The sequence below is a fragment of the Anas acuta genome, chromosome 7, assembly GCF_963932015.1.
Source record: "Anas acuta chromosome 7, bAnaAcu1.1, whole genome shotgun sequence".
Lineage (NCBI taxonomy): Eukaryota > Metazoa > Chordata > Aves > Anseriformes > Anatidae > Anas > Anas acuta.
In genome coordinates, this window is record NC_088985.1 from 19,940,087 (window position 1) to 19,956,168 (window position 16,082).

The following is a 16,082-nucleotide window of genomic DNA, read 5'->3' on the forward strand; positions in this document are numbered from 1 at the left end:
GGCGGCCGGGGAGTCTCAGCTCCGCCAACGGCGCGCACCTCACCCCCCCCAGGGTCCCTTTTTATATCTTGGTGATTTCAGGATTACGCAGCACGTCCGGGTATGTTCTGCGACTGCGCGCACTGTTGCTAGGGGGTCGTCTCTGTCCCTCTGGTGGTCGTGAAGATGAAGGCCGTAGTCTTCCTCGGCGTTGTGGTTCAACTTCTTTCTTTATTTGGTCATGTTGGCCCAGGGTGAGACAGGAAGGCAGGGTGTTGATACACTAGTTTAACAACTTATCAGAAAATGGTTACATGAACTTTGCAGCTGTGTTTTCTGAACAAAAGAGGCTACTGAGATGCAGAAGGAGGGAAGGGGAGAGGATTCTTTTTTTTGTTACATTAAGCAATGGAATTTTCATAGTGTCTAGCTAAGCATTATACAGCTCCTTACTTCAGCAGGAAACCTTCGCAACACCTGCTCCTCAAATAAAACTCTTTGTTTTATAATACAAAGGACAATGAACAAACATCTATGGTGTATGTATTACAATCCCTCCTTTTTCTTTTAGTTACTCATTTTGTTCATTGAATCTCTGCAATGCTTGACTACTAAGAACTAATGTTTCCTCGATTTCTTCGTTAGTACTTACTGGCTCATATTTGGCACGTATAAGCATTAGATGTGCCGCTTCTAAACGACCTTTTACAATCGCAATCAATTTATTAAAAATACATGGTCCAAAAGTTAGTGCTATTATTAAGAACAACAAAGGTCCTGTTATTGTTGATAATAAAGTAGTAAGCCAAGGTGAATAATTAAACCAAGATTCGTACCAGCTCTGTCGGGCTTCATTCTCCCGTTTCCTTTTTTTTTCAACCCTTTCCTGGGTCTTGCCATTGTATCTCTTACCTCTCCAGTGTGATCAGCATACACACAGCATTCCTCTTTCGGGGCTGCACACAGCCTGTCCTGTTGTAAAAAAAAATACCAAATCTAATCCCCTATGATTTTGTAACACTACCTCTGAAAGCAACCTGATAGATTTTCCAGGGCCGAGATGGATTGTTCAATTTGGGTCAGGTCCTCGTCCACAGAAGGAAGTAAATTCTTGATTTTGTTTAACCAATGAGGCTACCCTGGTTCCCACTCCAGCTCTTCCCAGGATTATTAGGGTGGCCAAAGTTAGAGCCGTGAATGGTTCCCATCTTTCCAGATGATGACTTTCCACTGTGTCTGGGTGTACATATAATCCTCAGAGTGGTATAGAATCCTTGGTATAATTATCACCTGTATACAGAAATCACGAGATGCATTAAAGAGTTTTAGTGATAGACAAGGAGTTACGCCCACTCACGAACAAACCCACCTAGCGTTGTTGGCTGAGATTAACCACTCGGCTGATTGTTTTCCATTCTCCGTGATATTGCATAGGTGACACTTCCCACTAGGAACCATGCACACACACCTACCACCTCCAGTGACTTGTGTTAGTGTTACCCTTATGTCTTTTCCCAACTGTAATGTAGAGGGCTGTTCTCGTTTGTGCGGGAGGGCTCCCCAGGATTCCCGATAGCATCATAATATGAAGGCCTTATACTAAAGCATAATCAACAATGTTTTGTTACATTTGGGTTTGTTTTGTTTAATAATTGGTAGCTGGCATTCATGACCCCCCCATATGTTATTCTCAGCTATGATATCATTCTCAGCTTTACCTGAGCTCGTAGGGCTGCCGAGGGTTGGAAGTGCAGTATTTTCCGCAGGCTGGATTCCCTGGACATTTTCTGACAATATCTCATTTGGTCCTACTGCCTGGGGCCTATCGGCATCCTCCTTTTTATTAGCACGAGTCCTCCCCTCTCTGTTCTGTGTTTGTAAAATCTGACACCTTACATTTTTCCTAGTACCCAGCTAGTATCATCCAAGTTTGTTATATTTATATATAGAACCTTGCAAATTTCTTTATTTCCATGGAAGGTTCCTGTATACCCTATACCATGCCCTCACCACCTGTAACGGGGACCTGCTTGTTGGTTACAACCTTGCGGCCCATATCCCACTTGTAAGAATTTATTCCGACCAGCCCCGAGTGTCCAGTCCATAGCAATGGTTTCACACTCCCACTATGCACAATAATACATGTTCGGGTAATTACAGTACCCCTTTCCTGGGTTAGAACTTGGGCAGAAATAAAATCCTGATCGGTTAAAGCATGGCTGCACTGACACCAGGTCACATAATGTGATGCGAAAACTGGGAGCACCCGCTGTCGTTGTTTGCTGGATGACGAATTGATCCTTCCATCTGATCAAGCTCCATTTAAAAGGCTGATGGGGATGCGCAGACCCATAGCTGACCAAAACGATGATACTGACTCCCATGTATCGTAGGAGGTGGTTGGAGCCCATCTAAATTGTCGGCCCCTCAGTCCCCCACCGTTTTCACTTCTCTGCCTCGCTTGTCAGTTCGGTTGCAGCGAACTACAAGGTATTGGTTCTTCTTGGCAGCAGCAGTGTTCTTCAGGGGAACCTACTAGGGAGCCTTTGAAACAGGGCCTCCTCCCCTTCCCACGATACACAGATAATATAAAATACTTATCGAGTCCGTCTTAGTGTCAGCTTCAAGTCGTCAGGGCCTGGAGCTGCCTCCCATTTACCTTCCCGGATTGGTCCTTTCACACGGCTGGCATGCGTCCATCCTTTCTCCGCAGTTCGAACAGCCGTTTCTGTGGTAAGCAAAACAACATAGGGGCTTTCCCCATCGTGGTGTTAAAGCAGTCTCTTTCCAAGTCTTAATTAGAATTGAGGGTGATCAAGTGGCAATTCCAAGTCATAGGGTATACCATATAGCATTTCAAAAGGAGAAATTCCTACATCAGTTCTGGGCTGTGTCCATATGTTTAACAGTGCAAGGGGTAAGCATTTTACCCAAGAAGCCTTAGTTTCCAGCACAAGTTTTGTTAGTTGTTTCTTAATTTCACCATTCATTCACTCTTCCTTTCCAGAAGAGGAGGGGTGCCAGGGGCTGTGAAAATCCCACTCAATCTCTAAGTCCTGCTTTAATCCTTGCAGTAAAGCTTTACACCCATTCAGTCACGTGGTCAATTAGGACAAACAAGTAACTCAGTAAAGTCTACCTGGATACTTTGGGAAGGTCAAAGCCCTGGCTCCCGTCCCCCTCTAGATAGGTTACAGAAGACCTTTTTATTTACCTTTTGACATATAGTACATCCTCTGCATGTGTGCTTCTCTAAAGTATATATATTCCTACATAGACATGCTTTCTTAGAACAACATCACACATTGCTTGCACCTCCCAATGACTCTTCTGATGTAAAACAGTTAATATTTGCCTCATTATCACTTTATTCAGCATTTCTCTCCCATCAGGGAGTATCGATTTTCCTTAAAATGATCCACATATTTGTAACATTAATACCTCCTTGGGAGGTTGTAATTGCTCCAAAATCTTTTTTAGAATTTACCCAAATAGATAGGTGGCCCTGTAAACTTCTGAGGTAAAATTGTCCACCTATATTGTTGCTTCCGCCTCCATTTCAGGGTCTTTCCAATCAGAGGTGAATATACATGTATGTTTGCTCTCAGGGCCAGAGAGCACTGCATTAATAACACTGTTTTTCCAGTCTAACAATTTACTAGTTGAATGCCCAATTTAATCATCAACTCCCTTCCCAACAAGTTAGTCCTTGCCTTGGATACATACAATAATTGCCCAGTGATCATTTTATCCCCTAGTCTCAGCTTGGTATCCCCCAAAAGTGGCACTGTTATCCCAGTCCCTTCTACCCCCATCACATTTAGGGTTTCATTAGTTAATTTAATCCCTGATACTTTACAAGTAACAGCAGTTGGGAGAGCGAGAAACCCCCCCGCAGACACCAAAGTCAGTGCAGAAGGAGGGGGAGGAGGCACTCCAGGCGCTGGAGCCGAAGCCCCCCTGCGGCCGCTGGAGAGGCCCCTGGTGGAGCAGGCTGTTCCCCCCTCCCCGATGCTTGGGAAACTGAACAAACACCACAGCAAATATGCAAATATACCAAAACTTCTAGACTGTTACTTAGATAATGCCTACATCACCTTTCCCTGCTCATTCAACTTCGAATACCTTTAACACTTTCAACAAACCTTTTAACACTTCCTTTATCTTTCTCTAGCCTTTACTTTTCTAATGCCAACATCAAAGGCTCAGTCAGGGGCCAACTTAATTCCATACCTTTTCCCTCCAAGATGCTGAAACAACCTCAATATACAACATTTCATCCTGTTTTCCTTCTTTCCACAAAAACAACATTGACCGTAATATGGTGTTATAATTAATACTTCCATTTAAGGGCCACTCCGCTCCATCCTCTAGTTTATAAAGTGGCCACCATTGATCACAATATTTGATAAGGGTTCTTTTACTCTCTGTACCCTCTCATCCCACTATATCCCTCCAATGTGTTAGTATACATCCTAGGAGGCTTTTCCTCAGGATTTCTTTGCTTTGAACTTTTCCTATTGTAATCTACAGTGGTTAATATTCCACCGTTTTCCTAGAAGCTCTTTACTAGTCAATCCCAATCCCTCCAAAATCCACAATATATAGATACACAAGTAAAATCAGACCACTGTAAATTAATTGCCTGTAGACAATTACACTGGAAACATTTAAACCTGATGAACCGATAATATGCCTGGGAAAATTTTGTTCCCTTAAACATACACCTCACTGGCAGTTCTTATATTTTCATATTTACATATTAACACAGGTATAAAAGAACACTTTAACAAAAATGCCCGGGCTTTTATATATACAATATGCAATGTACAGTTATTATTCCAGTTAGAATTATTCCTCAGCAGCTGGAAACATTATGCCAGTTGCCATTAAAGCTCGCTTACCCTCCTCCTGTCTTTCTTAAAATCTCGGACGTCCCCGGAGTTAATGGGGATGGCCACATATTCCTAGTCACTGGTCCCTGAACGCTAGAGTCAGAGTCGCTATCAGAGTCTCCCTGGGATTGTGGATTAGGAAGCCCGGGAGTCGGAGGGGCTGCAGATGGTGGTGGTGAAATATAGGGAGGCAGTGGGGCTGGGGTCTCTAATTCTTGGTTTTTCTTGTGCCTCCCATTCCCTCCTTTTTCTTTTAGAGGATATAAATTGGCTCGAGTTTCCGAGCTGATCCACAAATGTGCATATTCACTTTCTTCCAAACTAAAAAGTTCCTTTGAGTTTACATAAATATTTAGGGCCTGGCAAACCCAATCTTCAAAGGACCCAAATACAGGCCAGTAAAGGTGGTCTCCTCGAATCTGTTTACCACCCCAAACTTCAACACAATAATGTATCATTTTTACTTTATTGCTTCCCCGCCTAAAAGGGGAATCCTGCCAATTTTTAATCATTAATCCCAGGGTAACCTAACATCAGACGTTACCCTGCCCATGGGACCAGAAGGCTTACTCTTCTTCTGTCCCATCTTCTGGAGCGCCTTCACACACACACACACAAATCGCTTCCCCCTTTTCGTGGCCCAGTCCCTCGCGGGATGTGGGAACCGCACTACCGAGGGGTCCGCACTCGCTTCGTCCGCAATTGGACGTCTCACAACGCTACGCTCCAGGATACCCAACCCCAACCGAACGGATCACCGGCCTATACTTACTCACTCCTGAGTCTTCGTTCGGTCTTCGTGCACAAAGATTACTAGGGGTTGCCGGCTTTATTTGCTTGCTGCCGAATTTAGGGTTCGTCGGTGAAGGATTTGAATGAAAGTAGTCCTAGCGAAGGCCGCTGAAATCAGCGGGGCGCCCCCTCCGAAGGTCTTTCAATCAGATTGCCTTCATCCGAGTCACGGCACCAAATTTGTTATAAGTTGCCCCCGTAATTAATTTTCAGAGAGCATTGCATTAATAATAGAAAGGAATTTATTGAGTAAGCAACAGCAAGCAAAACAGCGCTGGGCGGCCGGGGAGTCTCAGCTCCGCCAACGGCGCGCACCTCACCCCCCCCAGGGTCCCTTTTTATATCTTGGTGATTTCAGGATTACGCAGCACGTCCGGGTATGTTCTGCGACTGCGCGCACTGTTGCTAGGGGGTCGTCTCTGTCCCTCTGGTGGTCGTGAAGATGAAGGCCGTAGTCTTCCTCGGCGTTGTGGTTCAACTTCTTTCTTTATTTGGTCATGTTGGCCCAGGGTGAGACAGGAAGGCAGGGTGTTGATACACTAGTTTAACAACTTATCAGAAAATGGTTACATGAACTTTGCAGCTGTGTTTTCTGAACAAAAGAGGCTACTGAGATGCAGAAGGAGGGAAGGGGAGAGGATTCTTTTTTTTGTTACATTAAGCAATGGAATTTTCATAGTGTCTAGCTAAGCATTATACAGCTCCTTACTTCAGCAGGAAACCTTCGCAACACCTGCTCCTCAAATAAAACTCTTTGTTTTATAATACAAAGGACAATGAACAAACATCTATGGTGTATGTATTACATCTTTGACTTCAAAATTTAAACTTGAATTCTGAATGTTCTAGGTTGAAAGACCTAGTCTGTGATGTATTGTTTACCAGTTACTGATACGCACTCTCAGAGGGAACCTCATGTTAATGAGCTTTTTTTATAATGTAAGGTTGGATATAGTGGGAATGAAGTGGTTTGAGCTGTGTATGTCATTAAATCTTCATGATTTTGTGTCATGGTAAAACCTTAATCAGAATTTTTCCAGAGAAGCTTGAGCTTCTGAATCACCTAGAGATAATTTTAAATAAAATCTCCTCACTGACTTTTCCTATGTTTCCTTTCATATTCTTTTATTTCCCTCTCTTTTCCAGGGCACAACAAGAGACATTTTTGGCACTGGGGTCAGACTGGTTTCTGCTGTTCACACAGAGCTACCTGCACTCTAGCACGGTTGTGCTAGGGATGAAACTGCTTCTGTGCTTCCTCCATAATCGTTCACTGCTAAACAAATTCAAGGAAGGGATTGTGGCTGGGCGCTGGCTGGAAAACAGCTCTACAGGGTTGAATATTCTAATGGGTATGTGTTGGTTTAATGCTCCTGAAACAATCCCTTAATCAAGCTCAGTGGATGAATTTCCACTAATCTCAATAGACCAAGTTTTAGTATTGCTTTCTAGGGCAAGCAATAGACCAAGTTTTAGTATTGCTTTCTAGGGCAAGCTTGTCTTGGTACTTAAGGTTTTCTGTGCTGAAAGGTAGAAAGCACTGCTGCTTCATTAAACTGTAGTTGGCATCTCTGGTTAGAAGTTGCAGGGAGGTGGATCTTCCTGTCTTACTTAAAATCAAGCTAGTTCATAAGCATGTGAGAAGTTCAGATGTTAGCTTGTACAGTGAACCCTTCTTTTTCTTTAAGACTTGTTCAGTTTGCATTTTGATAACTAGACCTGTGGTTATGAGAGGGAAGAGAAGAGAGGAAAATTCTGGGAGAATCTCCTGTTTGAAGTTTTGTGAAGTGTTAATATTGCAGTCTAGAAGAATCCTGAGTGGCCTGGTACCACAGATAAAGGAGGATGAAATTGGGTCAGTAGTCCTTCTTACAATATGACATTCATTTTTAGAGACTTTCTCAGAATGTTTTCATTTTCTTTTCTTTTACAGATAATTTAAAAACTCATCCTCCAGTAACTGACAATGGCCCCTTCTTGATTTTTGGATTTTCTGTGTTGCAAAAATGTCTGACTGATCATGTCCACATCCCTGAGATCTACTTGCTAGTGGCAAGGCTCTTTCTGGCAACTCCACACTGTGAACCACCTGAAACAGCCAAGGTAAGAAAAACAGTGGACAAGCATGAAGCTGCAATTACTTTATTAATTTGTTATTTTCTGGTATTGTCTATAGGAGGATTCCCAGGCAGTCTAACTGTACTTAGTTTTTGGGATAGATAAAATTAGCCATCCACACTTAAAAGATGAAAATTTGTGTTCTGAGCAAACTTGTTCATATAGGTCTTTAGTACCATTTAACTATTGCATGTTAGAAGCTAATTCCAATTAGTTTTTCTGTCTGTTTTTATGTTGTCAGGACTCATTAAAATCTCAGAATTAGTGGATATGTGTATTTTTCCGTGGTGCCATGAGAAGCCATAAGGCTTTTTTTCCCTCAGGAGTAACAAAGATATCTTTCTGAAGAGGACAATCCATTAGTGTTATTCTGGATAAACACATTTAATAGGAGAGGGAGGAGCAGGTGGAGGTGAAAATGTTGTGGTGTTTTCTTTTTTTTTTTTTTCCCTAATGTGGAAGAGCAAGCAGTGTTCTTGATGTAGCACAAATAATTACAATCTCTTCTTGAAATGTATCTTCCTGTTGTAGGGAGATCTTGACTCTATGTTGCAGTGGCTCTTGCAACACCACATTACAGAGAATGTCCTCAAAACTGGATTGTGTGCAGAGGCAGCTGCTTTACTGTTGGAAATGGTTAGAGTCACTGTGGACAAGGTAAGCGTTTTATATCAAGGACAGTGCAACATGAGTGGCACTACCTGATGGACGTGGCAATCTTCACCTGTAAGCTCTAGCTTTCATCTGCCCTCCCAGGCAGTATTGAGTCAGAAAGTGAGAAGGGATTTCAAAGCATCAGCATAGCTCTTGGCCTGGGTGTTATGTAGCAGATGATGCGATAGGCTCATGTTTAAGAACTCTGAACACAGAGATGGGTCTCACCCACAGCATCACCTGTTCTGCTCGTTCTTGGCGATAAGGATATGTAACCTTTCTGTAACATGGTCTGCAAGCTGGGAGTTAGCCATTGTGCCTTTTCTGACTTCTCTGTGGCCATGCAGTGTTTGCTAAGCTGCTTAGGGAACATCTGGAAAGGACCTTATCTGAATGTGGAATGCAGCCTTGACTAGATGCACATTTGTCTGTGTTCAGCCCATTGCAGATGCAGAAGCCTCCTGGGAGATTAACTATCCAGGGAACGTTATCCAGTTCCTGTGCTTGATCTATCATAGTTACACTCAAGATCCAGTGTGGCACTGTCCTGAGTTCTTGAAAACTTTAGCGATGGTTGCCTTCTATTCTGGAGCACCCAAGGTATGTGTGTGTGAGTCAGCACAAGCCCTTCAAATCTCTTGCCAGGAGGAAAAATCAACTTAAAGGAGGTTATAAATTAAAATCCTTTGCTTGTCTGTCTGTGTCTACAGGGAGGTTCTGAAGGTCTTTTATCCCCTGAAGGTCCAGCTGTTGCTGAAGGGAAAGGCTGTGTTGATTCTTCCTCTCTCCCACTCCTGCCACACCCTGCCAAGAAACAAGTGTGGGATTTCATAGGCATCCTCCTGATGGACAGTCTTCTCAACATCCCAGCAAACAAACAAGGACATCCACTTGAGCTGCTTCTTGAGGTTTCTGTTGTAGTCCTCAGGCTTTGCTGCTCTGCTTTGCTCTGGGGGTGGAAGGACAAGAGATATCCTGCTAGTAGCCTAGCAAAGGGCTAACAGTGATGAAGACTTGTATTCAGTAAGCATTTCCAGCAGTCCAGGATAAGGCTGGATCACAGCTCTTAGCATGCATTATTTCCTGGCAGGTCTGGACAACATACATAATAGAATGGAATTCCTCCTACCCGTTCTTGCAAGGAAGAGACTTCTTTTTTTTTTTTTTTTTTGCCTGCTCTGCATTCATGCTACACCTAGACTCCAACAAAGGCATTTTTCAGGCAACATCTAATATTAAAGTATGGCATGAAAATTTTCCCTAGTAATGCCTGCATGTCATTAGAGCAGCCCTTGAATTCTAGAGAGAGCAGAATATTTCAGAGCATTCCTGTGTACTGTTTTTTGAGACAATAATTTCTTTTCAGTGAACAAATAAACCAAAACCAACCATCCCTTTCCTCCTTTTTTAGGACAGATTAATAGAATCTGTAACAACTGAACCTAGATTATGAATTCCAACCACTCAAAGCACTGGAAAGAGTCAATCAACAAATTGTCAATAGTTCAGGTGTTCCAAATATAATCATAGAATGGCTTAGGTTAGAAGGGACCTTGAAGATTAGCTAGTTCTAACCCCCCTGCCATGGGCAGGGATACCCCCACTAGATCAGGTTGCTCAGGGCCTCATCTAACCTGGTCTTGAACACATCCAGGGATAGGGCATCCACAAGCTCTCTGGGCAACCTGGTCCAGTGCCTCACCACCCTCTGAGTGAAGAATTTCTCCCTAACCTCCAATCTAAATCTCCCCTCTTAGTTTAAAACTGTTCCCCCTTGTCCTGTCATTATTTGTTTGAGCAAAGGGTAGCTCAGACTTAGCTTAGTAAGACAAATAGTAACAAACATAAGAATCTTTATTGCAGTTGTCATCTTATGAGTTAAATCCCATTGTGGAGCAGCAGTTCCCTAAAGGCTTACATAATAACTTCCCAAGGCTTAATCATGATACAATTGAAAATAGAGTGGCTCCTATGACTACCTGCATCCTTCCTATGAGAGTTACTGATTTGCCTTTGCACAGAGGAGTACAGCAGTTTTCTGCAATTGTGTTACTGTGGGTTAGCTGCTGAAGATAACTGTTAACCTCGCATCAGCTTTTCATATGCCCATAACAAAGGCTGAAGTGAGATGGAGTTCTTGTCCTCTTTCTTCTTGTGCTGTGTTTCCCCATCTCTTCCTAAAGCAATGCCTAGGGGGCTAAAGGAAATGTTAGGCATTTTGAACTATCTCAGGTTGTGCTGAATTTCTTTTGGAATCTCTGCTTGTTACCTTGAGCAAAACTTTTACCAAATCCCAATCTTTGATAGGTATAAACTGCCAAAGATCCAGTGAAATCAAAAGGCTTTGAATAGAGGCTGAGTGTGACTTTCAGAATCTGATTTCTGGCTGTTTTCATGCTTTAGTAATGTTTGTATGGTGACTGTACAGGCTTCTCCAGAGGATGCCTCCAGTGAGCAGAAGAGAAATTTTCAGACAAGAGTCTTGCTCTCTGCTATGGATGTCTTCCATGTTATCAGCCAAAGTGAAGGGAAAACAAGGCCAAGAGGTGAGTGGTGAGATTCAGATCATTAGGTAGCTGATATTTGGCATTTAGCTGTCCTTGTTAGACAAGCCTGTAAAGAATAGGTAGAACTCAGCTCATCAGGCTGGCCTGTCCATTTACTCCTGTCGTAAATTCACATACAGAAATTACAGCAGTTTTACTCTGTTTCTAGAGATTTTTTGAGAACAGATTCTAAACATTAAAAGGAAGTATTTAACAAGAAAGAAACCTAGGCTTATCTTTTAAGTGCTTCTGGAAACAACCCTGGTACCTTTGTTGTTGTTGCTTTACTTTCTGAGTAATTGGTTGGACTAGTCCTTCAGGACAGTGTTTTAGTGGGATTGGTTCTATCCCTAGGATGAAGCAGTCATACCCAATCTAATTAACACATTTCTGCTAGACCTAGAGTTTTCTTAGACATGTCCCACCTCTGATACATTGAAATGTTTTTGTTCTTTCTCAACTCTCAGATCTTACATTATATTTTACTGCATTTCAAGTTGTTGTGGGATAATCAACTCTCTTGTATTATCTCCAGGGAACGGTGATCCTCGTGGAACTTCAGAATCAACTGCATCTGTGTCCATGATGAACGTTGCTTATTTTGCTCAGAAGCTGATTGAGAAGCTGAGCAGCAGAATGTTTGCTGCTGACCCCAAGCAAATCCTGCTCTTCACTGCCAAACAGATTATGGGGGTGAGTCACATGAAAGATTTTTTCAAACTGTTATCAACATTTTATCTGTTTCACACTGAGATGGTGATTCAACAAATCTCAAGAAGTTGTCTGCAATCTAATGATTCTGATTATTTCTGTTCTCTTGCATGAGCTGATAATGGCTGTAAATGACAATCAGCTAGATTTTGCTGAATAAAGAAGGGAGAGTTAGCTCTTTCCCATGTACCACTGTCTGCTGCCTATGTATGTATTGCTGAATGAGAATAAATTAATCTTTTCTACAATTCTAAGGACTTAGCAGAACTACAGAAAATTGAATTGGTACCTAACAGGTAGTTAGGGGGAATATTGCCGAAGTAAGTTTACAACAGCTTAAATGAAGTGAGAGGAGTGAATCCTTGGGAAAGACAGTTCTTTGAACATGCCAAGTACACTGCTGCTTTATATTTTCACAGGTCTTAGAAGGCACAGTTCCTCAAAAGGAAGTTTTCCTCAGTACCCTGTACAGCTGTCTAAACAGAGCCATCCTCTACTGCCTGTCCAGACCACAACAGTCACTGCCTGAAAAGTTTACTGTCCTGAACACTCTCAATGTTCTGCAGGAACAGTGGGACATTATTTTTGCAACTTACAACTCAAGTAATAATTTTGTTGTCTGCCTAATGCACTGTCTTTGCCAACTGAATTCGTGCAGGTACAAATGCTTGTCTTACAACGTCTGCTTAACTCTGTACTGTAATCTACGGCAGTGGGTGCAGAAGGGGAGATCTTGCATGTTTATTTATGTATTTTTTTCTTCACAAGATTTAAGTAATCTCCAATTTGGAGAGTCCCTAGATGCTGAGATTGAGGTGGATACACCTAGACTAAGGATTTTGGATGTACTGTATCCTAGCAAGACGTTGGCCTATTGGTTCTCAGTGCTCTGGGGATTTAAAGCACCATTTTGCAGTTGCCTGCTTTGGCCAGAGCTTCTTGTCTGAGTTGGTGTCTGTTGAAGTTACAGAGTAAAGTTCAGTGGGGAAAGATGGTTGTTTTCCCTTGTACATTTTACAGTAATAATAATAATAATAATTTCAGGGGAAAGTTTATTCATGTGCTCACTGTTCTGGAGACTAATTATTGTTTTTTAGCAAGAAAGTGGAAGAGATACAGTTCTTCAATCAGAAAACTGTTTTCTCCTTGAAACACTAGTGAGCAGAAAATTTCTTACTACCTCTGTGGTTTAGAGGCAGATTAGTATGCATGTTTGTGCATACTATTTGTGCATAAATTTGTGGAAGCAAGGCACAGTAGATGGTAATAACACTTAATTCCATTTCTTTAATTTTGAAAAGGTTGTTTCATTTCAGAGGCACTCAGGCAAGCTTGCAGGTTTGTCTAAGAAGAGCCCTTGAATTTGCACCGAGGTTTAATTGCTGCTTTATATTAAGATACTTGTGTATCTGTTTTACTCATTCAGCCTTTCTACCAGCTCACTCAGTTTGGAGTAAACTGCAGTTAACAAGTCTCAACTGATTTCAATAGAGTTAGCTCATGAGCACACCAGTAAAATGAGAATCTGGAAATTTTGGGATGTAAAATCCTTCCACAAGCATGCAGGTGGCCATTTTCTGAGATATCTGCACTGGGGTAGTTTAGGGAAATGGTTGTTCTGATTCAGGAGTCATTTTTATGTGGGTATACTTAAAACATACAGAAAGTAGTGCGTGGATCTTCTGAATCTTACTGTTTTGGTTATTGTTACTTGGATATGAATTACAAAGTCCTGGTTCTGCTGAAATTGTTGGGAATTTTGCCCTTGACTAAATAGGACTAGAACATTCATAGGTATTCTGTTTGCTGTTCTTATAGGTTTTGTGTCAAAGGTACTTTTTTTTTTTTTTTAATGTAAACTGAGGGAGGCTGGCTTCTGTTTTTTTTTTTTTTTTTTTTTTTTTTTTTTTTTTTTTTGACACTTCTGTTTCTTTAAAAGAAGCAAATAATGGCCAGGGCTTTATTCACTTTGATGTTTGCTGTTTCAGTGGAAACCTTCTGTGCTGCTTAGGTGTGCTGAATTGAATGCAGTTATAACGGTATCGTAACAGAAATGAGCCACAATTCATTCCTGAGGTTTTCTATTGCTACATGATTATTCTTACTCCAGTCTGATGATACTTTCTAGACAAAAACTGTGGAGATGGGGTATGGATTGCTTGTATATAAGGAAGAGTATAAATATTAACAACAATAAAAATTACAGAAGTTTGATATTATCCAAAAGCCAAACATAGCAAGTCCTGTGAATCAGAATTGTTGCATTTTAAAGAAAACCACAAATAAAACAGGCAGCTTTGCATACCCCAGAGGCTTTAGTCTCCCTTGTAGTGGTGCCTATTTATTCTTGAAATAGTCTAGTGTGTTTTGAGTGTCTGTACTGGGTCAGACAAAGATCTAGGTGGCTCTGACTCCTACACTGGCTAATACTGGTGCTTAGGGAAGAGTGAAAATAGGGCAAACACTAGGTGCTAAAGTATGTGGCCTTGTTATGTTGAGTGCTTTATAAACTGTATGAGACTAAGTGAACAGATCATCTGTAGGATATGGCAACACAGTGTTTCCCAAACAATGGGAAATAAATCTAGTGAAGAAATTTGGAGCAAAGAGACTGCATAAAGCTTTCTTGTACCACCCCTGAGCATCCTGTATGCAATCTGGATCCCTCAGTACAACCCTGTGCTCAAGCTAACTGAGGTAAATGGTAGGTAAAGTGCACCAAGGATTGCAGGGATAAGGCTTGTAGAACACAGTGATTCATAGGATCTTGATGAATACTCCTTGACTTTGGAAATCAGACTTACAGGGATTTAATTCCCATTTCCCGTAAACTCTGCAATGTCATGTGATTGATGTAGGCCTTTGAGCCTTGGAACGTAGCCTGCTACATGAATAAAGTAGGAGTGGATGAGTAGAAATAACTAGCTTTTTCATTGTCTTTGGTTTGTTCTACATCTGCTCTCTTTTCCTTTTGTCACAGCTATCCAGAAGGTTTTGGGATGGATGCCAAACCAAGACTAGCTTCTCATCACCAAATTTTCCTTGCACCCAGTGAAGAGGAAAAAGGCAGCCTACCTACTCCAGATGATGGTAATTTATTGCATGTTGGCTTCAGCTTAAAGGGTACAAAAGTGCCTGGTCTAAACAGCTATCCAAGCAACTTGTGCAAGTGCTGCTGAATTCCTTCTTCAGAGTGTTTAGGCACTGCAAGCACAGCATACCGGTCTTTCTACGGTATGTTTTTATTCCAAATTCATATCCCACATCCTCAGGAGTAATGGGTATGTTTGGAGATATTTTCCCCAAGTTGTGGCCACTATCAGTGCCCAACTACCTGCTGTTTGTAGTTCTGTTTCTGTTTTCAAGGTCTATGTAGCTTGGTGGCTCTTCTACACAGAAAGAAACATATGGTTCTTTTTAGAAAAAACAATGAAAAAAACACTTGGGCTGGATTCGGTGTGTGGGCTATCAGCTGAACCTTACTGCAGAGATGTGTGGGTTTTTTTGTGTTTGTTTGTTTTAATGTATTAGTTTGGGTATGAAGCAGTCAGATCAGTCTGATTTGCAGGGAAAGACAGCAAAACAGCTCAGGACTTCCTTGTACAGCCCATTGCAGCATCCGATTTTTTCATGACTTGATTACCTTCCTCCTACTGTTTCTGATGACATTTGACAATATAAAGGAATGGCCTTTATGTGCTTTAGAACTCTGTGTGATAATAAGCTCATCAAACTTCTGATGAGGTGTTTTTTCAAGGCAGGAACCAGGTAGAATCATCTGTCACTCCTACTCATTTCATTCAGGGATTTGAAATATAATAAAAGAAATGTCCTACTCTTTTCTATAATAGACTAAATGGTCTGGCTTAAGATGTGTATAGATACTGGACAGAATGGAGCAACTCTATGCACTCCAGCAGTTACTCTGGACCAGAGCTGTTCAAAATTAGGTGCTTTTGATTTATCTGCTGCTTGACTTGTTACACAAAAAATACTCATTTGTAGTTTCTTTTGCTTCTTAGTTCATCAGGAGATTCTGAGAACTGTAGAAATCATCTGGAAGCAACTCATCTCTCAGAGGCGGCAAGCTCTGGAGGACATCTACAAGATGGATCTCTCTGTAAAAGGAAGTGACAGAGAGAGGGACATGAAGATAACTGAGATCACCCCTTTATGGGAAGAAATGATGGCAAAAGCTTGGCAAAACTTCCTAGGTCTCTGCTCTGTTATTTAACACTTGTTGTAGTAGCCATAGATATTGCAGTGCTTAATGGAGAGCTGCTAATTCCTTGGTTGTACTCTTCCTCTGCATGTCACCTGCTAGATGAAACAGGTTCTCATTTTCTGTAATCCAGTTCTGTGACTGTTTTCTGTGTCATGCCCCAGC

At 41.7% G+C, this 16,082-nt stretch overlaps 1 protein-coding gene across 6 annotated transcripts in view; it reads left to right on the forward strand.

Annotated features, from left to right (window-relative positions):
- The window catches only part of WDFY4 (WDFY family member 4), a 145,843-nt gene that overhangs the window by 56,595 nt on the left and 73,166 nt on the right, over nt 1–16,082 (forward strand). For 5 of the 6 annotated variants that reach the window (XR_011098173.1, XM_068687824.1, XM_068687821.1 and 2 more), the window contains 10 exons: nt 6,813–7,018; nt 7,600–7,769; nt 8,316–8,441; nt 8,877–9,038; nt 9,149–9,346; nt 10,867–10,984; nt 11,520–11,677; nt 12,115–12,353; nt 14,676–14,785; nt 15,718–15,909. Coding sequence is in view for 5 of the 6 variants with exons in the window: in XM_068687824.1 (XP_068543925.1) it covers nt 6,813–7,018; nt 7,600–7,769; nt 8,316–8,441; nt 8,877–9,038; nt 9,149–9,346; nt 10,867–10,984; nt 11,520–11,677; nt 12,115–12,353; nt 14,676–14,785; nt 15,718–15,909 (1,679 nt within the window). In the remaining variant the exon portion in view is untranslated. Of the gene's footprint in view, nt 1–6,812; nt 7,019–7,599; nt 7,770–8,315; nt 8,442–8,876; nt 9,039–9,148; nt 9,462–10,866; nt 10,985–11,519; nt 11,678–12,114; nt 12,354–14,675; nt 14,786–15,717; nt 15,910–16,082 lie in introns of those variants that run through there. The other variant, XM_068687825.1, reaches the window with a different exon arrangement.